The 24,732-nt window shown below is 42.4% G+C and overlaps 2 protein-coding genes across 6 annotated transcripts in view; one reads left to right on the top strand and one right to left on the bottom strand.

The window, feature by feature from the left end:
* The window catches only part of ago3a (argonaute RISC catalytic component 3a), a 34,379-nt gene extending 24,808 nt beyond the window's left edge, over positions 1-9,571 (top strand). For 2 of the 3 annotated variants that reach the window (XM_069536624.1, XM_020092864.2), the window contains 4 exons: positions 395-529; positions 1,091-1,192; positions 1,664-1,863; positions 2,033-7,589. In XM_069536624.1, coding sequence (XP_069392725.1) covers positions 395-529; positions 1,091-1,192; positions 1,664-1,863; positions 2,033-2,141 — 546 coding nt within the window. In that variant the 3' untranslated portion in view covers positions 2,142-7,589. Of the gene's footprint in view, positions 1-394; positions 530-1,090; positions 1,193-1,663; positions 1,864-2,032 lie in introns of all 3 variants that reach the window. The other variant, XM_020092863.2, reaches the window with a different exon arrangement.
* An 8,196-nt stretch (positions 9,572-17,767) lies between these two features.
* LOC109633012 (uncharacterized) lies at positions 17,768-24,537 on the bottom strand. 3 transcript variants are annotated; one of them, XM_069537658.1, is made up of 6 exons: positions 24,225-24,537; positions 23,692-23,751; positions 21,765-22,130; positions 19,649-19,888; positions 18,399-18,495; positions 17,768-18,158 (listed from the first exon to the last, which is right to left on the bottom strand). In XM_069537658.1, exons 2-6 carry the CDS (start codon positions 23,741-23,743, stop codon positions 18,098-18,100), a joined length of 816 nt encoding a protein of 271 aa, XP_069393759.1. In that variant the 5' UTR covers positions 23,744-23,751; positions 24,225-24,537; the 3' UTR covers positions 17,768-18,097. The 3 variants fall into 3 exon arrangements, with proteins under 3 accessions (XP_069393759.1, XP_019948154.2, XP_069393760.1); XM_020092595.2 differs by having other exon boundaries at positions 23,692-23,748; positions 24,225-24,493; XM_069537659.1 differs by having other exon boundaries at positions 24,179-24,247.
* Positions 24,538-24,732: the final 195 nt, after the last annotated feature.

The raw sequence follows: 24,732 nt of genomic DNA on the forward strand, positions 1-24,732 counted from the left end.
ATAAAACCATTAATTTGATTAAATATATATAATTAAAAATGACCAAGATCTACTTAAAAAAAATTTAAATTAAAGAGGATATGACTCCATTGGCCTGTGAATCAAATGAAAGATTTCTCAAAATATTAATTCAGAAAAAGTACATAATATACCTTCAATAGTTTTAGAATGGCATCATTCTCAAGTTTGTGGTAAAGATCTATCATCCATGAATGATAAAACAACATTGAAACATGTAAATAAAGTATATAGTGTGCAGTTTATGGAGTACATTATCATTCCACAGATTATCACAGATTATTACAATCAAAACTATAAATATTCTTATATTCTTCTTAGTATAATTACACATTTCATTAATATTAGATGTTGATTTTTGTTCTGGCTTCCACAGGTGCTGTATTATGAGCTGCTGGCCATTCGTGAGGCCTGTATCAGCCTGGAGAAGGAGTACCAGCCAGGCATCACCTACATTGTTGTACAAAAACGCCACCATACACGCCTCTTCTGTGCCGACCGCAACGAAAGAGTGAGTCCCAACCAACACACACAAATGCACAGCGATGCCTCCCATTAAAGCCAGTACAGAAAGTTATGTATTTGTCCATATCCTTTTTTCTCTCCATGTTCTGCCAGCACGTTAACTACTGGAAATAGGCCTCCTTAATTACCTTTTGTTGTCAATTGGACTGGACTATTCGCCCTCCTAACTACTATAATTACATTCGATTAAAGCATTAGCGAGCCCAGTGCAAACCGAGAGCTCTGGAGTGGCACTCAAGGCCCCAAGAGTAAGACTTATCCAGTAACAACCTTATTTTCAGAGCATGCACTCTCATACAGAGAATTAGCCTCTCTGGGCTATTAAGCTTTAATTGGTTGGTTGGAAGCACTTGGTAAACCTTCGCCTGGGTCGGTCCATCAACTAGTTCTTTTTTTTTACTGCTATAAAAGCTTTGTTCTCTGTTGTTCATTTCCTGCTTCTTCCACTTTCTGTTCCAGTGGTTTCTGTTTAAATGGAAACGTAGGAAATTAAAAACGGTCAAATTGCATTAGTAGAGACTAACTGAGGTTAATTTGTTGTTGTCAGGTTGGACGTAGTGGAAACATTCCCGCTGGTACTACCGTGGATACGGACATCACCCATCCCTACGAGTTTGACTTTTACCTCTGCAGTCACGCTGGAATACAGGTCAGACCAACATCCTCTCCTCTCTGCTCTGACTGTGTTTATCACACTCTCCTCCATGAAAATCTTAACGTCTGAACACTCTGCATCGTTTGAAATAGTTAGAGGAGAGAGGAAATACCTTATTCTCTATTTCTCCTCTTCTCATAAATATCTTAGGTTAGATCCTGGAGAGCTCTTTGTGAGGTCTGTGAACCAAATCTGGTCATTTCCTTAAGAAGGCTTTTATTTTTAGTACAGCTAAAAATGTTTTTTAGATCATGGGAAAGTTGGATGTAATCTTGTCGCGCTCATATGGAGATCACCCTCATCTCTGCAAAGACTGTGTGAAACATCTCACGACCCAGATGGACAGAATCTTGCAAATTGCATTAAAAAAAATAATTCCGGCCGAAACTATATTCCTAGAAGTTCTGGATCTTGAATCTGGGTCTAATATTGATCTAATATACTCACTTAATTGTCGTCCTCCAGGGCACCAGTCGGCCCTCCCACTACCATGTACTGTGGGATGACAATTGTTTTACCGCTGATGAGTTCCAGCTGCTCACATACCAGTTGTGCCACACCTACGTGCGCTGTACCCGCTCAGTCTCCATCCCTGCGCCAGCCTATTACGCCCACCTGGTGGCCTTCCGTGCCCGCTACCATCTGGTGGACAAAGAACATGACAGGTGAGGAAGCAGATAGGAGGACAGGGTCTTCTCTCTGGATGAAAAGGTCCTGTCCTCCTGTGTGTGTGTTTTGATTGCAGTTGTATATCATATCAGCAGATTTTTCTTGCATACCTGCCATTGTAGTTTGTCGTCCATCATAACTGGTTCCCTCCTGTCCCCTCCGCAGCGCTGAGGGCAGCCACGTGTCTGGTCAGAGTAACGGTCGGGACCCCCAGGCGCTGGCCAAAGCAGTTCAGATTCACCACGACACCCTGAGGACCATGTACTTCGCCTGAGCTACCACCAACCCTCCCCAGTCATTGCCACCCTTCTCACACACATACACACACACACACACACACACACAGATGCATCCGTGCACGCCTGGCATGCCAGTCAAGGAGTCCTCATAGGTGCGAGTCCCACCCAACACACGCCTAGTCAATCCGGACCTGACACTGTGCAGAGGAGAGCAGGGAGGAGGGAGGGGAGGAGGCACACCCACACTGGACTGAGGATGCAAACGTGGCTTTAAAAACAAACAAGAGAGAAACTCAGCACTATTATGCAATATTAAACCAGCCAACCAGTTTATTTTCACCCTCATCAGGCCCCTTTTCATCGCCCCCTTCCCTCTGTTCTCCCTGTTCGTCTCCTTTACTCATGGCCTAGTGGGTGTGTTTCTTGTTTGTACCTTTCCCCTCCTTTCGCACAGTCTCTCTTTATGACCTACTAATCTGCTCCTTTGCCATTTATAGTACCTCAATTCAGTTTGAGCAGCAGCACTTTTACATTCTGTCAGTTCCACTGCAGTTTGTTGTTAATTCTCCCCAGTGTTTGATAAGAGAGAGCAGAGAAGGAGGCGTCAGACTCTGGAGTTGTTCAATCGTGTTTTTGATTTCTTTTGGAATTTAGCTAATTCATTTGGCCGGAGGTCCTGCCAGTTGCCACTTTTATTATTTTTTTTCCTCTTGTTTCCTCTTTTCTGTCACTTTTCACTAGTGTGTGAATTCACCAGTTACGTGTATGGAGCACCATGTTCTTTTGAGCACACTGCCACCTGTTGGCGACGAGGTATAATTGCCCCCTTAAAGTTTTATCATGTAGTTGTAACGTTTTAGATCAGTTTTGTCTTTAACAGTCAGATGTCACATTTAAACGGGGGCAGTTTATATTGGCTGATATATCAATTGCTTAATTGCAGCCATATATGGATTTTATTTAAAGTATAACACTGTTATTTCTCCTTCTACTTTATGGACATTATGTTTTTAATCATTTAAACATGTAATCCTATGTTTTTAATCTTTGTAGTCATGCATTCATTTCCCTCAGTGCTTTATCTCACGTTTCCCTCTCTTGAGTTTGAGATGGTGGTTAAATAGAGATCATGTCGATGGTTTCCTCCAGTGCAATAATCAGTTGAACGAAGGGAAGAGGATTTTAGGGGACGTACACGACTCAAAAGAACAGTCACACATTCTATTTGAAAGTGAGAGTCCTCGATAGATGAGATGTTTGCCACTTGCTAGAAACGTTGATGATTGATCAGCACGTTTTACGAGTTTGCCTTTTCTGCTGGGCAAAAAACCCTCAAACGGTTCAACTGCAGTTTGTGATTTTCATGTTTTTACTTGAATTGAAGGATTTTATGCGCCTCTGTGGTTTGAGATCATTTTTATCATCAATGGGCATAATTTCAGAATTCCTGATTATCAGTTTGCCAGTGAGGCTGATTTTCTTAATTCTTTTACAATTACCCATTTTTGGAGAACAAAGCTTTTCACCCGACAGCAGCAAAGAGTCTAAAGGCCATAAAGAGGTAGTATTCAAGTGCCTGGTGGAAGTTTAAGTGTTTGATGGTCAAAAGCTGTACAACCTATTATTATATGGATCCTGTTTTAGTGGGTAAAAGAATCAAAAAGAAAGTTTCACCTGATGCCTCTTATTCTTCTCAACAACCGTCTACTGACTTTTCTATACATCTCATTCAAATCATCCTAAGATCTCTATATTTATTATGTTTGCCTGTTCAACAGTGTTCGCTGTTGGCTTTGCTTCCGAGCAGCGTTCAAGCAAAGCAGGCCGAGTTGTCTTTTGCTAAATATTCACCAGATATGGATCCAGCTGCTACAGTGTGGGCCGGGGTTCATGGACACGGAGTCGCCCTCTTAATAAACCGATTCTCTGTCAGAAAACCTCCAGATACAGAACGAGGTTCAACTCCTGTCCATGTGACCGGCCCAAAAGTTGAGACCGGCTTCGGAGCGGAGCCGAGGAGCCGAGTGGATGACCGACCTTTGCAGCAGAAGTAGAGCTGACCGATCCAAATCGTTTGTCTGGATCGCTGTCGCCACTTAGCTCCTCGGCCCCGCTGACGACCTGAAGCTCGTCCAGGGGGATGTTTTTAATCTGCACTAAAAGAAGCGTGTGTTTCGGGACTGAACACAGGCGTGGTGCTACTCATTCTGAATTAGAATCTGAAGCTGAACCTCTTTAGGAGACTGTACAGGAGCAGGTGGGAAGGGTAGAAAAAGGTAAACCTCAGTCAGCGAAGGACAGGGGAAGGTCTCACTGCTGCGGACTTGGTTGTTGCGGTCAACGTTGAGAATCCGCAAATGGTACAATGACAGCCGTGCTCTTGGACAGTGAGGTATAATGTAGGGTCCTATATCCGCTGTTGCATTCGACTGCCTTTCGTAGGCGAGCCTTCTAGTGTGGAAGCCAGTGAGTTTGAGCCTTCATGATTTCACTAGTGTCTGAAAGCCTTTTTAAAAAGCCAGATCGAAAGTATATTTGTACATTTTAAATTATGTAATGCACACCACTTATTTTTGCTAACAGAAAAAAAACAATGTAGTCTAATTATTAATCTTAGTAATAAATGTATCACAATACGTAATGGTTAAAAAAACGGTATAATAACAAAGATCTATCATTGCAATAGACTGTTGACTTGTTCCTGTGTCACTGTATAATGTATAGTGTATGTGTGAACAGTGGTGGGGTTGTTGAAACTAGTGATTTGTGTGTTTGGACTGTCAAACTGTTATCGATAGGGACGTGGACTTAAACCGCCTCTTGCTTTAATATTTGGTAAAAAAAAGCTGCAAGATGTCGAGCGCTTATTATTTTAGATGTTTGTACGGTGAAGGGTTTGTCGTAGAAGAAGTATACTGAACTCTGAAAGGCTTTTGTATTAAGACATCACATCTCTCGACAAACCGTAGAATAGAAGAAGAGTCGGTCGATTTCATGAACTTCTGCTCCTGAATGTTCTCTGCTTTTCTTCACCTGGTGCTGACGCCTGCTGCTTTATCAAGGGTGGAGAGAGGAGAAGGAAACAGGCGAGTGGTTTAGGAAGAGTCGCTGACCCACTTCAAGGACACGTGATCAGAAAACGGCGTAACGAGGGGCGGTAGTTCTCCAATCCTTCAGTGTTAAAGCCTCAAGGGGAGGATTTAAGTCGGAATTACAACCTCTTGTTGCTCTTCCACAGACTCCTCTCCTCGACCCGAGCCCCTTCATGTGCTCGCAAATACAAAGACGTGCTGGCCTCCCGGTAAATCTGTTGTGTGACAAAGCCTGTAATCTCATTGTCGTCTCTCCCCTTTGCTCCCCAACATTTACTCCCCCGTGCCAGAGGACTTCATTCCACGGTCGCACTTTCCCAGTCCGATCCCCCTGGGAGGCGTAAAGAAGAAAACAAAGATTGGAGCGGAAAGACGATGTAGTGGCTTCTGTGATTAATTCAAGTGTGTATGTGTTTGGGAGGAATCAAAGCCCAAGTCAGTGTCGGCTTTGTCGGTATGTGGCAGGTTGTGTTGGAAGTAGAACGAGTCTGAAGGTTGATTGAGAGTTGGAGTCCGTTTATTACTCGCCATCTCCGCTGTCAGTCATGGATGTTCGGTTTGCGTACGAACGACGCTCTTTGGGGTTGAACACATGTTTACATAGCAGATGTGTTCGCCTTGCGTACAACTGAAATGTCATCGGCTCCGCTTTTGCAAATATAGGCGAGTAGAGAAGTGACCCGACATGAGCTAAATCATCTGAGGCCTGTGGAAGTGAACGCTCGAAGGGATACGAAGACTATTTATTTGGCTGATTGTTTTTTTTTTTGTTTGCAAAGCAGGATGACAGCCTTGTTTGTCCTTCGAGTTCTATTATTAAAACGACTTGTTGGATTGGATTGAAGTAAAACAGGTCCACACAGCTTGCAGCGAGCTGTGGCCTTTAGCTCTGAATTAGGATTGTTACCAATACAGACGATGTCTTTGAAGGAAAATAACCAAATTAACTTCTAAAAAAAAAAAAGGTCAGTGTCTCCTTTTTTAAAAAAGAAATCAAATTTAAAACGGTGTATTCCGAGTAAATCGATCAACGGCCCTGATTTTGGTTGCTCTGTGTTTGCGGTGGAAAGTAGCAATGGAGTGAGAAAAAGTCCACAGAAAGTGCCTTTCCTCTTGATGGTGCTGTCAATTGAAAGATGAAATGTAAAAGAAAAAGAATCTCCTTTTCAAGAACACAACGCAGGAGTGTCTGCATCTTACACACACGCACTGTACATGTTAGTGTTTTTAGAGATGGCGATGCAATCTCGTGTATTTGGACATTAAGCCTATGTAGAGACAATATTATGCCAAGTATATGGTTGTGGTTGAGCTTTCGCTTATAGTGCATTTTAGTGTCTTGGACCAATGGTGTCGTTGGTACAGTGGAATGTGTGTTGGTGTGGGTGGGGGGGTCACACTAGCGTGGCGTGACGCAGCCCGGCCCATGAATGACAAACATAGCACAGCACTTTATAGAGACTGCCACTCTCACTATAGACGCATAGCCAAGAGTTTTCAATCTCCACTCCCTCCAGTCCCCCTTCTTCCTCCCGCTCGGGGAGGAGGAGGAGCGGATCCAGACCTCAGTGTACATGAGGAGTCGAAGGGATGAGTGTGTGTGTGTTCAGCAGTCGGTCATTAAAAGTGTGCCTCATGCTCTTGTGACTTTGTTGTTGGCTCGGTTTAGTCAGCCTGCTCTGGTGAGGTGGTTTTCCCTCTGGAACAGCCACTCGACACTGTTACGACCACAGGGCTGGGTGTCAAACAAATATCAGCGCCTCACAAAGTTTTGGTGTCAACATTTTTAAAAAGTTCAGAGAATGAACAGGTCCAGAACTTTTTACGGTAGATGTTTTGCACTGAGGAATCAAGGTTTTCTTATTGAAGGGCATTTTTATTAAGGAAGAGCAACAGACGCAGAAATCTGTTAGGAAAAAAGCGCGAATGACCGAAAACAAGTTTCATTTTTTTAAAGAGAAATCCACAGAACCGGTGTCAGTATTGAAACTCTCCTCTCGATGCCCAGCCCTGGTAACAGCCCGTGGCATTCTGTCATCTCAGTGCAATGCCCTGCCATGTATCCTGCCCCTGACGGAGGGAACCTGTGCCGTGTGTCGACTGAAAACCGACGGTGGTCTGTAGTTCTGTGGGAACCTTTTCAGTCCAGGGGGGTGAAATCTTTCTATTACAAGATATCTCAAATAAAAAAAACAAAACACTGCACCTCACTTACCTTGGTATGCTGCATATGTTATACTACATGAAAGAAAAACTGCAAATTGCTTTTATTATGACATATAATGCTTGAGTAATGCCTGATTGCGATATTCTTATACGGTAACTATTTTAGAGTCAAACTAAGTATAACTGTAAAAAAAATATTCTGTTTTTGTCTTAACACTTATCCAATTTTGAAAAATTGTTCTTTGAGCCGACTTTTATTTTGTTGTCCTATTTAAATGTGTTGTTCTTTAAAATATATATATGAAATATATATATATATATATATATAAATGCGGAATATTTTATGGTGTATTTATTGACAGTGCGTTTTAAAGCGGCTGGAGTCTCCGCATCATATTGCAGCATGGTGGGGGCGGAGCCAGGAGGATGAGGCCTTTAGCCCCTCCCCCTCCATGTTGGCGCCTTATCCTCCTCAACACGTAAGCACAACAATATGGAGGGGGAGGAGAAGCAGGAGGTGGATGTGACGAAAAGAAATCGAGCTGTGGTTGAGTCTCTCCCTCCTCCTCCTTTTTCTAAATATTCTTCCCCCTCCTTCTTCTTCTACCACCACCCGAGAAGGTTGAACGCCAACCCCCCCCCCCCACATGTTGCCGCTCATCTCTGATGATGAAGGGAACCATTTCTGAACCACACTGACTTTGAGTGTTGAGACGCTGACTCTTTTGTTTTCCTCCTTTCATCCCAAGCTGCTAGCTGGTGTGTTTGCCATGTCGGATGCCCGAGCCAGTACAAGGGCAGGTGGGACAGCGTGAAAAGAAACGGGGGGTGGGGGAGGAAGGACATTTAGAAACTTCTAGAAAAGGCGGAATTCTTACGGATTATGGTGATAATGTTTTTTTTGTTTTTGTGTAGGCGTTGTTTCTTTCCTCTCAAATCGTCTCCTCGTTTAGTTTTTTCCTGTGCCAGAACATTTTACAGCACGAACAGGTCTCATTCCACGAGAAATGACACACCTCAGCCTTACGTGCGTTCTTTCTTAATCGTCATATTTCTGTGTTACTTCGTCGCGTGCAGGCCCACTGACAAAACAAGCCTGACTCGCCCCCCCCCTAACCGGCGTCCTCATCACTTCTCATGAAAACCACTAAACGTTACAGTGAACTCTGAAGTGTCTGAAGCCTTTTTGGAAATCCGCTCTGTCCCACTCGTGATGATGTCAGAACAGAAGCAGGTCGGAGTCAAACGTATTTGGAAACGATTCTTGGAATTTGTTTCGTCAACATAAACGTTCTGAATGACTTGAAAACATGTGATAATATGACTTTTCTACACTTTTCATGTGCTGTTGTAAACTTATCGGGTTTTCTGCAAATCCAAAGAACGGTATTTTCAGATAGTTTGACCCGGGCCTGACAGGAACCTGGGGCGGGGGGGGCGTCCCCAGTGTGCTGGATTACAGAGACCTGTGCCTGTATAATGAACCAAGGATGAATTGTGTTGTGATGAATTGCTGTTCTTTACTTTTTCTTTTCTCTTTCTTTTCTTTTTCTTTCCTGTTGGTCGTCCCTCGCCCCATCGGAGGATCAGAGACATGGACATTTTGAGTGTTGTCAGTCCTGTTCCAAAGCAAACAGGCCCTTTGCCCCATTTAAGCCAAACACATTTGGGTGCATAAATGTTCACGGTCATGTTTACTCCCATGGTGATCAGACATTTAACCCGTTTTCATCCCATCAGCATTCCAGTAACAAGTACGAACCAAATACTGCAGAAGAGATTAGGCTCCTGACGCTGCTTTGTTTTCCCTCGTGTCCACAAAATGGTTTTGAAGACAGATACTTGACAGTGGCCAAGGATTTTCTGTGCACGCTGATTGTCATATTATTTCTTTTGTCAATGTAGCATCACTCTTGTGTCAGTCTTATTTCAAAATAAAGATCTTAGGCTCTGATACGTCTGAGTGAGGCACCAGCAAACTGACGTGTTCACGCCGAACAGCGAACCTTCACCACCGGATGATCCATGTCTCGGTCCATGTCAGCCCATGTTGCAGCAGCTCTGTTGTACCAACAGCTCGATTCCTCTCAGTTTTAAATGTCTTTCTTTTGTAACGCTCTCTTACAGGATGTTGGCCTTTTAGTGTTGCTTTGCTTCAGTTTGAAGTGTATCTTTGACTAATACTTGCAATAAAATGCTTTGCTTTACCCTCGTCGTCTCGGTGAGATCATGTTGAAATAAGGACAAGTAACCACTTTTGAAAACCTACAGCGTTCCAGCAGAAAAGTTAAAGCTTCGAAATAAAGGATTCATTTAGGCACAGTTGTCACGGTTTCATGAAATCATGACGTATAATGTTATCTGACACATGGTTTTCCCACATTAAGCACTTTATATATTTAACGGTAAATAATACAATATGTGAAAAATTGGTTTTCAACCTGTGATTTTTCTACCATATGACCATAGATTATGTTTTTATCTATATAAGATTCAGGTCATCTATAGATATTCTCATAGGATGCAGAGATTAGAGAGTTTCTCGCAACTTTATGTGCAGTTAACTTGAAAAATTTGTATTTCAGATCGTATTTGTTGATGTGGCTTTATTTAGCTGCATAGATTAATCATCTGGAGATAAAATCCTGTGAGTAATGTTACCGGCAAGTTTGGTGAAAAATAGTTTACACACACACACGCAACTGGGAAAAACAGCCACAGTGCAGAGTAATGTGACACATCCAGTAGCTTTTTATTTGAATTTGGTGAAAGCGGCTTTACCTGATATGTTTGTTTCTTAATATAATGGTTTATAAAATCAGGTATACATTGTTTTCCTTTTAGAAATGATTGATTAAATACTCAACTAAATTAGCCCCTAATTGCTGCAGCAAATTGCACACTCATAAATATTAATCTCATAAATACATCTCATATTATTCTTCGGGAAATATGTGAAAATGTAAAAGAAAACACCTCATGATTTTAATAGTTAATAACTGGATGAGACACCTTTGTTTGGATTTGCGAAACAAAACTCAGAGGATTTCTTTTTATATTTGTGTAAATTGTTAATTCTTGAGTTTTAGACTATTTTGTATATATAAAAAACTTTATATAAAAGATTAACTTAATAAGTGAATTTTCACATTTGTATTCAGGTGCAGTCTTTCAGAGTCACAGTTTGAAAAGTCTGTTTGCCAAATGAATGGACTGTCAGAAATAGCATGACACATATTTCACAATATAATAAAAATGTGGAATTACAATTTAGGTCAGCCCCCAGTCTTTCAGTCTCAATTCAAAATAGTTTGTTATAAAAAAACAAATAGGACGAGTTTCATCTTATCAAACGTTCCAGTTGGATCTGAATTCATCCTGTTTTTATATTTTTGGTGAAAGTGTTTCTGGAACAGACCAGGACGCAGCAGCAGCAGCAGCAGCAGCAGCTCAGTGGAATGAGAGAACAGGAACAAACAGCGAGCACAGAGAGACGGATGCTCTGTGAGAAACCAGAAGCTCTGCAGGGAGGGACTCAGCTCTGATTATGTTCACATCCTAACTGTCAGACGCAGCTCAGCACTCAGCTGCACCCACCGACAAAATGATGATGTTCAGTTCTGCACAGCATTTAAATAAAGCGGAGTCACACACCGTCCTCCGCGGGCCTAAATGCAGCTGCCACACTGTCTCACTCACTGATCACTCATTTTGACGCAGAGGCGCTGTGATAAAACCCACTGTTCGAATCTGAACCACATGAGGCCCAGACATTTTATGAGAGAGTCAATTCTAGACAGGAGTGTTCACAGGGAGTTTAGGGCCCCGGGCAAAAGGAACCTGGTGGGTGGGTGGGGCTACACTGAGCCATATCATATCATTGTTCTCATCGTCAAAATGATCTTTTATAATCAAAATAAAATGATGCAGGTTCATAAATAACAGCAAAGTATTAAAACCTCCACCATCATCACCGGCACATAGAACACACACACTCAGACGATGGTCGTTAGTCCAAGGAAACAACAAGTCATCATGGTCATCTGCAGAAACGACATGAAAACACCTCGAATAAAACTTAAAGCAGTGTTAATTTCTTTGTGGCCACTTTGAGGAAACTGAACAAGCTGTAAACACAAATCTCACAGGCTAACATCTCTGGTTATATTTAAGAAAAGTGAGAAAACTGGGTATTTGTATGCGAGTGACTCGAACATTAGAGTTATGGGCAGTGAAACCAAAACAACGAGCTGAAAAATGCTAATACACACCACAGAAAAGAATTAAAAGAATTAATTATGAATTAATTTATATGACAATATTTCATATTGCATCACTGTTTCAGCAGTTGTGTTACGTGCACGCTGCAACAAATCGTCATTACATGTCATTGATTTACACATCAGATAAAATACCTGTAAATATTTGAATCTGTCTGGTAAAGTTTTCTTTCTCAGGTTTTATGAAATCATTTGAACATTTATAAGAATTTACAAACCATTGTCTCCAAAATATGAGGAAAGTAAAAATGACTATCAAATGTTGTTGCTGTTTTTCATCGTAATGATTCAACAAGGCTGCACTCTGTTGAATAATTATTGTTGAGGTATCTCTTCAAAGTTCTTTCAGGCCGTGTTGGTGAGGATCGTGTTTGTCTGAGAATCTTTCCCTCGCCACGTCGCACAAATTTGCAAAGTCAACTATTGCGACGGCATTTCAAGCTTCCCAACGCTTCATCATAATTAGCCAAGCAGCTACATAACCGGCTCTAATTAAAACAAACACCAACCTACAGTATACGTCGGCTTTAATCCAGGTCTTAATCACCGGTTTAATAAATGAGTTTACAAAGTAAGTGAATGCACAGAGCTGCGGAGCGCAGGTGTCCCTCATTCACACGATTAGAGGAAGGAAACAGAAAAAGTCAAACTCTTTCTTTCTTTTAGTCATTTCATTAAAAGTTTGATTTGGCTGAAATATTTATTTCCCACAATTAACAGGAAACACAACGATGCACACGTGGTTTTACTGTCTTTCCTTTGCTCATTTGCTCTTTTTGTATTTCTCCCTTCTTGCCTCTCGGCCTTGTCTCTGCAGGTTTCTCTGATTAGCTGACGATGATGAGCTGCATGTGAAACACCTTGACCTGCTGCTATAAAAGGAGGCGCGTGTGGGGAGAAGGAAATGTTGCGTGCAGCTCAAGGATGTGTGTGATTGTGTTTGTTTCACCATGTGTCGGTTTAGTGTTGCAGGGTTCTGGGTGCTTTTTAAAGATGAAATGAAAAAGTAGCTTATGTTGCTACACTTGCTGTGGAAAGACTAACAATAGAAGATCTTTAGCCTGGAGGGATTCTGTAGAAACTATCATTTCACACCCTCATAGATATCAGTTCCTAAATATCTGTGTGCTTGATATGTCTTGAATTTTTCCCTGAGAGATCAGTGGAAATATCATAAATAACCATCAGGCAACGTTAAAGCTGTTTGAAAATGAAAAAGGAAAAGTTTTTCCTGCACAATGCTGCATGATCTATTCATTCTGCTGTAGAAATTAATGTTTTTGTTTGTTTGCCTCGGCCCATCTCAGATTTCCTCGCCTTGCCAAGGGGACTTTTCCGTCTGTGTCTTCTTCGTGTGGCACCTGAGATATTTGTTTTCTTCCAGTTTCTTGTCTGTCGTAAATTAAAGATTCATTAACACGCTCCCTCACTTGCAAATTTACCATCTGTATCCTCACATGGGCTCATTTGGAAATTTCCAAAACATTTTACTGAGAGTCTGACAGGTAAAGTTCCAGAAAACGTCCGTGGCAACTGACTCTGGAAAATGTCTCAGCAGAAATTCAACTGGTTCTTTCTTCGTTTATACCTCCACCAAGTTTCAAGAAGAACAGTCACACACACACAAACTGCAATGAAAACTGAGGAAACTGAGCATTGCACACAAAATATCTGTTATGTTGGTGTTTTGTGTGAAATAAGAATTATGTTGACTAAATGCTAAATGTCAGCGTGCAGCAAACACATCACCTGATTCCCAGGTTGAGGAAAAAACAAGCGACAGATTGTGGCTTCACAAACAAATCACATCTAAGATATTGTTGGCAAGAGCTATTTTTAGAACAAATCACAAGATCACAGAGAACACAAGTCCCTCTCTCTCTCTCTCTCACACACACACATGGCACACTAATTAAAACAGCAGAACCTTGAAGTCCCTCAGAGAAACAAGTGTCTAACTTTAATTTGTTTCATCCCAGGAGATAAGTAAACACTCCCCTCGTTCAGAGCTGGGATAAAAACACAAACCCTTCAAAGCTCATCTACCCTCTGATCCAGTGCCATTATTGTTCACATTGAAATGAAGATTTAAAATTTTCACAATATGTGGCTTGTCTTTATCCTTTTCTACCTCTCATCACACTGGATTTAACTTCCCCCGGCAGTTCCACCTCTCAACCAGGGGTGGGAGCAGTTTGCTTCGGAAACAGGAAAGTTTGGTGCAGAGAGGATGAGATGCTCTGTCAGGATTCAGGGAGACGTTGAGTTCATGTCTGTGGAGGAGACGTCACAGAGGCATCTCACTGACGTCAAGACGAGGGCTCAACTGAAAATCAGAAGATTTAAAAAAGACGTGTGGGTCATACAGATGGAAACCATTAAGAATTCTACCATCGAAACGAAAGTGCTGTCGTTGCTGGACGTCTATATTTCAGTTTGTATCTTTCAAATGTGACGTTTTTCATTTCACTCGACTGCTGCTTCTGTCAGGAGAGAGGATGACACACACACACACACAGAGGGAAACTAAGTCGCCACTATCTCCTCTGACTAATGACAGAACAGAATTATCACAGACGTCAACTTGCAAGTTCCAGAGGCTGAAGAAGGACGTCGCACCACAGGCCTGACATCTGACTGGTCACTTCTATAACCGTGATTAACAGTCTGCTCTTTTTAAAGGTTTCTGAAAAGGGATGGACTTATTCAGATTTCATGAATATATATATATATATATTTTTCAAATGTTTTTTATTTGAGTAAAAATTACAAACCCTTATGAACTTATTTACAATTAGTTTGATATTGACATGGTGTTGTTTAGTGTCGGCAGTTTGTGAATAATTGTGAGACTGAAAGGGTTAAAAATGGATAAATCTACATTTCTTTGCAGGTCATTTCGAGCCAGTTTGTCTTTATGCTAAGCTAACTGTCTCCCGGCTCTAGATTCATATTGACCGTTCAGAAAATAGAGTGGTATGATCAAGTTGAGGTAACATAAGTCAAGGAGGGCACACAAGGCTAACGCTCTTTCCTGTTAGTGGACAAAGAAAAGTCTGGTATTGGCCTGTTAATCCTGCCCTGCCCCCGACATGGATTGGATTCCTGCATCCTGCATGTTGTTTTCGATTAATATGACAGTTGATACTGAACATGCCACCGCTGTTAAGAGCTGTGATGCTTCTTTCATTAAAAACAGAAATAACAACATTTAATCGCCACTGAAATGTCACGTAACTCCGTCTGTGACTATAAATATCTGGACATGTTTTTTCCTCTAATCACCGGACCACCCGTTCTCCTCCTTTTGTCCGCCCTGCACTGCTCTCCCTCTATCTGTGATCATGAATACGTATAGTTCTGGCCAGGAAGCAGTGCCGCGATAAGAGCAGAGAGACGTTGAATAATCTGGGGTCGGCTGAGGGAAGACTGGCTGTGGGTGGTTCTCATGCACGAGTCATGGATCAGTGCACTGCTCTTTACTCCGGAGAGAGAGAGAGAGCAATGCATGGCACAAACAAGAGAGAGTGTGTGTGTGTGTGTGTGCATGTGTGTGTGTGTGTGTGTGTGTGCGTGCCCCTGACTGCAGGGATGGTGATAAGATAATATTGAGCTGTCAGGGATCAGCAGACAGTCTCTTCTGTTTATGTGCTGTGTGAATGATGATGGACCGTTTTAACAATTTGTCCTCAGTCATTATTCACTGACGGTTCTCAGTCAATGCAGCGATAATGAATTTAATTATTTACAGATCATTTTGATAATTTGCAAGAAAATAATAATTAAGGGTCCGTTCCGCTTGTTTCTTTTATTTTGATCATTTAAAGGAGACTTGTTGTTATATCACCTCTTCGTCTTTCCTCTGTAGTCTGTTGTATAGATCATCTGTTTAAAGAATTTCTTTAAAATTAAAAAGTCAAAAGTCTGCATCATCGTGACGTCACGATGATGCAGCACACATCCGGCAGCTCGTCTAACACGCCCCTAAACGAAGCCGGGTAAAGCGAGAGCAGAGGCCGACGCACGCCGGGAAGCAGTTGACCAATCACATCAGCGTGTTCAGGCTGGCCAATCAGAGCAGACTGGGCCTTAAAGAGACAGGAGCTGAAACCAGAGGCTGAAGAGAGGAGCTGCAGCAATGGACATTTCTGAACAGTAGAACTTAAAAATCTTTTCAAGTTAAAAGTATGAACCTGAGTGTGGGCAGAATATTCTCCTTTAAACCAATGAATCAATGTGGCAAATGTTAGTGTCTTGGATGGTTCAGCTTTTTGGTCCAGACTTCCCTGAGAGCAAACACTCATCGCGCCATGTGGTGGATAAATTCAAACACCTAATAAAGTGATCCCCTGACTGTCTGTGTAGCGCCACCATCATGTCAAAACTTCAATTTGCTCTTTCTTTGATTTATGACTTGCAAGTTAGAGCCTGGACACACATGATCAAATGTGACGACCAGGTTTAACTTGAAGCCACGCTGTGATTCGCCTCGTCACAGGAAGCAAATGTTTTATTTTCCCCCTCACTGTCACTGAAACAGCCTCAGCTACACTTCCTATAAAAAAATAAGCTAAATGATGCTTTGGGTTAATGAACAACTATTTAGCCCTTGTTCATTATTTGTTTTGGTCTTTCTGACAATAGAAATATACAAATATCACTTGATGTATATTTATTTTCAAGATAAATGTCCTCCAGTCTCTTTAATAGGAGCTGTAGGACTTATTTATTATATGGGTCCAGCTTCAGAGGAGCAGGTTGAGCTCCACTTGATGGATGTGCCTCGGCTGCACCTCCATCTCCTCTGCCGTCTGATGGGAGGTGCATGGATGCCAGGGAGCGCCGGGGTACACCAACAATACAATGAGAGTTCTGGTAATGGCTCTGTGACACGGGGGGGGGATTTTTTTGGCAGAGATCTTGGTAAGAAAGCAGTTTGAGGGATGTCGTGCCCGTGCTCTACGTTCGTAATGTCAAAAGTGCTCTCCAGAGGGATGATCGGCTCATAGTGATGCATGTTTTATATATTTCCTGCGTTTTGACATATTTGTTTCATAAAAGACAGGTTCATTTCGAGGGCAGGCACGTACCAACCCTCAGCATCAATGTGACTTCAGAGACAGATCAGCATTCTACTCTCACACCAGTTTTCATTCCATTTTCATAATATTTCATCATTGTCTTTTCCATCTCTGGATGCAGCCTCTGGGAGCTTTAAGCCGTACCTACCATTCTTGTATCCGTATTAAGGGCTGGTAATATTGAGGACTTTTGTAGCTGTGAATAAAGCAACTTTTCTTTTAATACATTTTGATCTCCCACAGGCACGCCCACATTTTCATAGCAGATGTTCAATGTCTTGTCCTCCAGCAACTGATATGACTTGTCCTCCACTTGACCTCCAGTACTTTGGTTCCATTTCCACCCACGTGATCCAACGTGGCCCCGCGGAGCACAGCCGTGACAGTGCCGAGGGGTTAATGGGTTCATTTCTCACTGTGAACATAACTAGAACATCTGATCTGAGATGCATTAACCCTAAAAATAAAAGTTTAATGGATGACATGATAGCTCCTGAAAAGTGAAGCCAAAGCATCTCATTTGTGGTATAGGCCATAAACCCAGCCTCCTCCGTGTTAGTTGATGGGACATGGGCCAAACTAATAGGTCAAAATACACGTCCATTAAATGTTTCGTAAAAATGATTAGTTCCTATCACACCTGTGTTTGTTAATTAATTTATTTTGTTAAATTTCTAGTGGGAGGAAGTGGAGATGACAGACTATGATAAAGCTAAATTAAAGCATTCGGGAACAAAATCAGTAAAGGAACATTGTGTCTGGTGTTTTATTGTGCAATGAAATGTATTTTGCTGTATAGATTTTTTTTATCTTCTGGGGACAAAACAAAAGTGAGATCATTTCTGTCCCTTTTATCTGACTCTGATCTTTTCAAATTTGATTCCAAAACATAAACTTGAACTGAACTTTTTTTTAATGACATTCTTTTTTCTGTAACTGCTCTGAAGCTGCACCTACAATTCACTGAGGCAGAATGTGACTCAAGTTGAAAGAAGGCTGATTATTTTCAGATACATATTCTAGTGAATCATTTAAGCCTCGCTCACATTTTGTAAACAAGTTTTATTATGAAAGCAATACAGTACGTTTAAAATACAAAGCATAGACGATACAAAATGATCAGTGCTCTCACTATTACAATACAGTGTCAGATACAGCCCAGCAAGAGGAAGTGTAGAGACGCTGCTGGCACGTCCAGCTCATTACTTCTTATCTTTATCTTCCAGTGAGCGGCTCACTCTTCACATTGTTTTACTGCCGTGTGAGTTCATACCGCTCACAGGACATGAGGTCCCTCCCTCACAGCTCAGTCCATTTCCTGTTCTCATTTGACCTCAGAGTAAGAGAAGTGAGGCCATGGGTCTTTTTTCTTTCAGATGGTTTCTTCCAGACGCTCATGCAGACTGTCTCCTCTGTTGTTGAGCCGGTGTCTCCTGGAAAAGAAACCGGGTGAAATCTCAGCTCACACAGCGGTGACAAACCGTTGAACATCCGTGTGCGTGTTGTGTTGTCAGCAGATGCGGCCTGGCTCGCAGGCCCAGAGTGGGTGTCATGTTTTTAAAAGCAGCTGCTACGAGACTCTTATTTTCCCCTCAGTGTTTGGCTTTATGATCAGAGCGTAGCCTGAAATCAGATTTGTGTCTGTGCCTGTCGCCGTTTGTGCATTACCGTACCGCCACAGCAGAAATGCCAGCGCTCCTCCAAACAGCAGCAGGAGAACGAAACACACGACAGCCGCCGTCGTCCCTCTGCCTTCCGTCTCACAAGGTCCTGTCGAGTGGAAAGAAGAAGAAGGTGAGATGTGGGGAAAAATAAAAACATGTCATCTGACGGGGCTTCTGGAAAAGGCCAGAGAGGTCCACTGCAACAAGTCTTTACTGTCACCAAACAGACTGGAGCTAACAGGAGGCATCCTGAAACACCCCGACTGTCTTTGGATCATCACGCCTCTTGGCAGATAGGAATTGCATTAGCCTCGCCTCTTTAACAGCAGTAGCGGTAGTGTGGCGGTCATGATTTATTGATCACACTGAGGAAAATCCTTTATCACTGAAACCCCAACACTCAGAACAGAGCGCAATCAGGACACGGATCAGACACGGAGCAACATTATCATTCATTTGGAGTTGGGCGCCTGCCACCCAGTGAACGGAAGTCCAGTCGTCTCCCGAGGGAAATATCTCTGCTCAGTATGGCTGCAAAACTCTTCACTAATTCACCAGCTTGGCTTTAACTCCGTCTGTATCTGCAGACAGATACAGACGGAGTTATCAGCTTCTCACTGAGTCTGGAAGGTGCATTGATGAGAGTGAACCAAAACAATGAGCTGAAAGATGCTAAAACGACTAATTTCTAATGTTAATATTACTTTACTACTTTAAGCAAGATTTAGAATACATTTTACAAATGTACCTCTGCAAACTAAAATATTACTAGTTCTATAAAGAGGGATGGACAAACACATCATACACAGTACATAAAGATGGACGACACGTCTCCACTTCCTCTCAGGACCCAGAAATGAAGCCGAAATAGCTCCGATACGAACGCCACCATCTTGCACATTTGAGTCTGAACATTAGCGATCGGATGGATGGAGCCACAGTTCCAAGGTGCTGCCGGGAGCGAGTGGCTCGACTGATGGCGAGTCATTCTCAGCTGTTAATTATGACGATTCACTCCGTTTTTACAGCATCAAATAACTACTTAAAACACTTGGGCAGACATTAGCATGATATGCATCTAACGTGTTCTTTTGACTTTTTAGTTTGGTCCAAGTCCCATCCACTAACATTAAGGAGGCGAGATTTACAGTATGACCAATACTGCAGCAACCACCAGGGGGCGGTTGAGGCACTGACTTCACTTTTTATGGAGCTGTTCGTCGTCCATCTTTACACACAGTGTATTTTAAAGCAGGTACCTGCAGTGTAGGTGGCGGAACTGTAGCCCAGCTTGTTGCTAACCATACAGGTGAAGTGGCCACAAATGGGGGTCATGGTCACCAACAACAACGATCCATCTTCCGAGACTTTTCCGACTGTCCTGCTAATGGCGACTCTCTCGTGGAGCCAGCTGAAGTGCGGGTCCGTCCCCCAGGCCTCGCCGCACACCAGCGAGGAGTGAGACATGTTGATGCTGACGGAGACGTGGTTCACGGCCTCTGAAAAAGGCAAGCAGATAAAGATAAGAATGGAAACAGGTGACAGAAATGGAGGTAATAATCTACAGTTGGACAGAAGCAATGGGACTCGTGAGGTGTTCGGCTGTGGGCACCAGCAGACACAAAAGAATCATGAGAGGTTTATTCCTGTCAGGAGAAACTGGCTCCGTTTCAGAGACCGTAATGAGAGCCGAGAGTGAAGCAATAATGTCGGGGATCGGGATGATAGAAAACCCTGGAAGCTGAGAGAGCAGATGTGGAGAAGAGTGGAGCTGATGAATTTAAACCGTTTGTGCAGACAGAACGAGAGCGAGAGCAAAGACGCTTTGACGGGAAAAACCAGAAGGGGCAAAATAATCTCAGAGCACGGAGACGGAAAGAGAAACCCACAAAGCAAGTCCTGAAGGCAAATTTAATTTCAAGTGTTTCATTATTGAAATGAGACATCTGCCAGCGGAGAGAAACGAAGCCCGCTGGTGTGAAATTAAAGCACATTCATAATACCATTGATAATTGTTAATTTAACTCCAGGTCAGCTGATGAGTATTTGAAATATCTTTCATATCATTTCTCTGAAATGTAAAATGTGTATATGAGACAAACTAAACACCGCAGAAAAACAGTATTCACATTCACATGTCCTTTCACCAACACTCACTGACCTCTCTAACCATCAGACATCCACTTTACAAGATCAGATTTTGGAGGAGAGAATCGTCTAACAGCCCTTAAAACGAATTATTTCTTATCCTTGCAAGAAATCATTTTTTCAATTTATCAATTTAATGTCTGAAAAGAATTTAAAAAAAAAAAACAACCCAGATTTGTTGGTGCCCATGTTGCTGTTTTTCAACTGCTTTATTTTGTCTGAGAAAATATATAAAAACCTAAAGGGACTTAAAAGGATTTCCACTTGCAAGGTCAAAATGCCTGTTAAAACCTCGGCTGTGAAGTGAACATGAACAAAAAAAAGGTCCTTGCAGAACTTGAAGAAAATGTAAATGTGAACATCTACAATTCCAATACAACTGGGAAAAGTCCGAGGCTCGGAGAGAGGAATGCAAATGATTTCCTTTCTATTCCTCCGGGAAAGTTCAGTAGTTTCTGTGAAATCCCTGTGAAAACCCTGCGATTCAAAGCCTGCCTCACAGCCCGCTGACTTTAGCATGGATCTGAATTTAAACCTGAGCTTTTTGAAAGAGGGAAAATAATCTTCCCTTAAAACAGATGATTTATTAAAAGCTTCAAAGTATTAAATTAACTTGGAGGGGAGATTAGTTTAGTCGAAAGGAAATTTTGAAATGATCAGAGAAAACAAACTAATCCTCAACATGGAAAATCCAAATTCTCCAAATGAGCAGGAACAGGAAGTAAAATTAAGTCCGGCTGTAATCAACCTTCCTTGGACCAGGATCAGTCGACAATGTATAAGTGACCGTTGGCTGCACATAATATCCAAACGAGACATATTGTGCTCATATTTAGGTTTGAAATTTAAATTTGGGTTCTTACTCGAGAAGGTTTAAAACTCTAATGTTCAGAAAACACAACACCTTCTTCAGAATGTCCACTGCTGCTGCTCCTCTTTTCAGCCTCTGTCTGAAACACCTGACTGAAGCCCAGTCTGCTCTGATTGGCCAGCTGGCCCCGCCCTGTTGTGATTGGTCAACCGCTTCCAGTGTGTGTAGGAAATGTCGGCCAGGAGTTATAGCTTCACGTGCATTATGCAAATACAACATCACCCTTTCCCTCTGAATTTGAGCTTTTTAACCCTGCGGACCTTTGGAGAACAAAGAAACACAGATATAACTCACCAGAAACTAAAACCGCTTCGTGAGTGTCCTTTATAAATTCCTTCACATGCATCATACTGTACCATATTCCCTGACGATGCAGTGAGCGGTGGTCTTGGCTCCCGTGTGATCCGTCACAGTCACAGCGTACACGCCGCCGTCCGCTCTGCTGTATCCATTAATCTGAAGTGTCGTCTCCTGCTGCTCCACGTTCACACGGACGTTTGGCCTCGTACCAGAGCACTCGGAGCTTTCGCCAGGGCATGAGGCCAGTGTCGCTCTAGTGGGAGCAATTCCAGTTTCATCCTCCCGTTCCCAGGTTACCATGGAGACCTTTTCCAGGGGCCCCTGCTCGATGCGGGCTTTCAGAACCAGACTGGAGCCGGGGATGACGTGCAGCGGCTCCTTGTTGAGGATGTGCACCGACACACACTGGTGCCCGCATGGCACTGAGGACAGAGAGTGGACGGTTTGTTAGTTCATGCTCATCAGCATCTGGTACGTGTTTTCTTTCCATGACCTGAAGTCTTTCATATTCATCAGCTCGGACCTTTGGGCTCCTGGAGGTTTTGCATTATTTGGGCCGAGCTGGAAGCTAATAAAACAAACAGCAGCATAATAATTCATCTCTGTCCTCGTGTGCTTTATGAATATGTACGGCTGCTTTCTGTCAAACAGTGTCAAGCCATGATTTATAGTGCACGACCGACCGTGCCTAATGTGGTATCCATCAAACCACGTCAATATCCCTAAAATCACAGTCAGATCTGCAGGAGGATTAATCATGTGTCTTAACCTGATCGGCAAAGCATGAAGGAGAAGTGAGTAATGCACGTGTGGATATCAACGAAAAAAAAAAAAGTCTTACAGTTGTTGTTTTACATTCGTTTCAGGCTGAAACATCGGGAGATTTTTTCTGTTGTCAGTAAAGCATGACTTCATATTTACATGCGTCTTTAAACAGAAGAAACCATTTGTTTTGTTCGATGTGATCATCACTCCTGTTCATACACTCGATTTTAAAAGATCAGTTATTGTCGTGAGTCTCATTGTGATGTCACTCATTGGTCTGTGATGTCACTCATTGGTCTGTGAGCTGTTTTTTAAAGCCTTGGCCTTTTGTCCAGCACCATCTTGGATTTTTGAAACCATAAGATACCGTATTTGGAGAAGCGAGGGGTGGGGCTTGACTGAGAGCTCGAACTGAAACCTCTGCACCCATTGGACGCTACTAGCCGTCAATCTAAACACACCCACGTCATCTATTCGACTTCCAGTGGGGCGGTACTTTACAAAATGAACATCATGCTGTAGAAGAAAACTTGAAACTAGAGATCGAGACAAAATGTTTACTGACATTATTAATTATTTGATGAGCAGAGACATTTTCTCATTGACGTTACAAATGCGAACAGAATCTATATCCTACGTGACCTACTTTCAAATATTACTAACAAATAATACCCCCGAATATAAACCATTACATCTCAAATTCATTCTCTTTCCAAAAAAGAATCTTAACAAATGATCATATCTATGCTTGTGTTGTTAGTGACTTGTTGATAATAACCATGATGATGAAGGTTGGGTTTGTCTGCCACTAAGCTCCTATGGGTTTATTTTTCTGTTCGATGACCTTTTGGCAGAAGAACAGAGACAAATCAATCAGGATCTTCTGGAGGTTGAAGAATAAAAGTCTCTGTGGTGTTTGTCCGGTGCCGACAGTGTCTCCTTGTTGAGCTGCAGTGGAAAGACACCGACACAAAGAAAGACTTTTTCTACTAAAAGGCTGAAACTTAAGAAGATTTCTCCCAGACTACTGCAGCCCTTCATTATCTCCAGGTAAACGTAAGACTTCATTTACAAAAAGAGGACTGTGGGTCTTAAATGGAGGCACAGGGGGAAAGATTACACACTAGCAAAACCTTCTTCGGTGTTCACAGATTGTTTTGAGAGTGTCTTCATTTCTTAGTTAATTATTAGGATGGTGCAGAGAACAAAAAGCCTTACTCAATAGAAGCAGCAGGGCGACTCTCCAGCACTGGAAAAGTTGCAGATCCATAACACCTGCTGATGTAGAGACAGAACACAGAGTGGAATTTGTCCATGACCTCAGCAGCGGCACAATACTTCCTTTTGTACCCATGCAGCCGGGCTGCCACCACAGCGAGGAAAAATAACACCACCTCCAAAGATAATTTGAAATGAACATGGAAAAAATAAAACATCGATTGAAGCAACACGTCCCGTTAGTAAAAATGTGTTTTTCTTTTCTTAATTTATTTGTGAAGTAGCCAAAGATAACCAGCATGGGAGACAGAGAAGTTGGAACAAAATGAGGACGGTGCTGCTGCCAAAACAAGGAAAACAAAATGAAACCCTTTAAGCAAAGTAACAAAACACACACACACACACACGGAGAGGCAACACTGATGAGCTGTGCAGGAACACAACCTGCATGCATTAACAGTAACCTGGAATTCACCTTGCTGTTTACCTTGAAGTTATCCACACTGAAATCCCCTCGAGTGGGATTCACCTACCTTCTTTCCAAAAGGCGAGACAAACACTAACAGAGCTGCTCCAGTCTGTGTTCACTTTCTCTCTCTCTCCCTCTCTCTGAGGTTAAGGTGCAGTTCACTCAGTGAGTAGATTTCTTTTATGGCCCAAAATAAAATAATATCTTCAAAGCATTTGCCATTGCATCGTAAAGAGCAACTGAGGTGACGACAGCAGCTGCAGGTCTGCAAACACTATCAAACTGGAGGAAGAGGGCTAGAATGTTTTCTTCCTCCTCTACTTCACCTCCTCTGGCCTTTTCTCCCCTCCTCCTGTGCTTGTCAGGTCTGGTCAGTGAGTCACGTAGGCGTCACCTTATTTTCAACCAGTTTCCTCCCCCCTGACTCCCCCTTTGCTTCCTGTACAGTAGAGGTTCCTCTCTGCTTTGAGAACTTTGCATTGTAATTATCAACCCCCTCCCTCCATCCTCTCTCTGCGACCTGAGTCCAAGCACATGCTCCTACATTTTTTTCTGGGGGGGGGGATTTGTTT

The sequence above is a fragment of the Paralichthys olivaceus genome, chromosome 13, assembly GCF_024713975.1.
Source record: "Paralichthys olivaceus isolate ysfri-2021 chromosome 13, ASM2471397v2, whole genome shotgun sequence".
Classification (NCBI taxonomy): Eukaryota; Metazoa; Chordata; class Actinopteri; order Pleuronectiformes; family Paralichthyidae; genus Paralichthys; species Paralichthys olivaceus.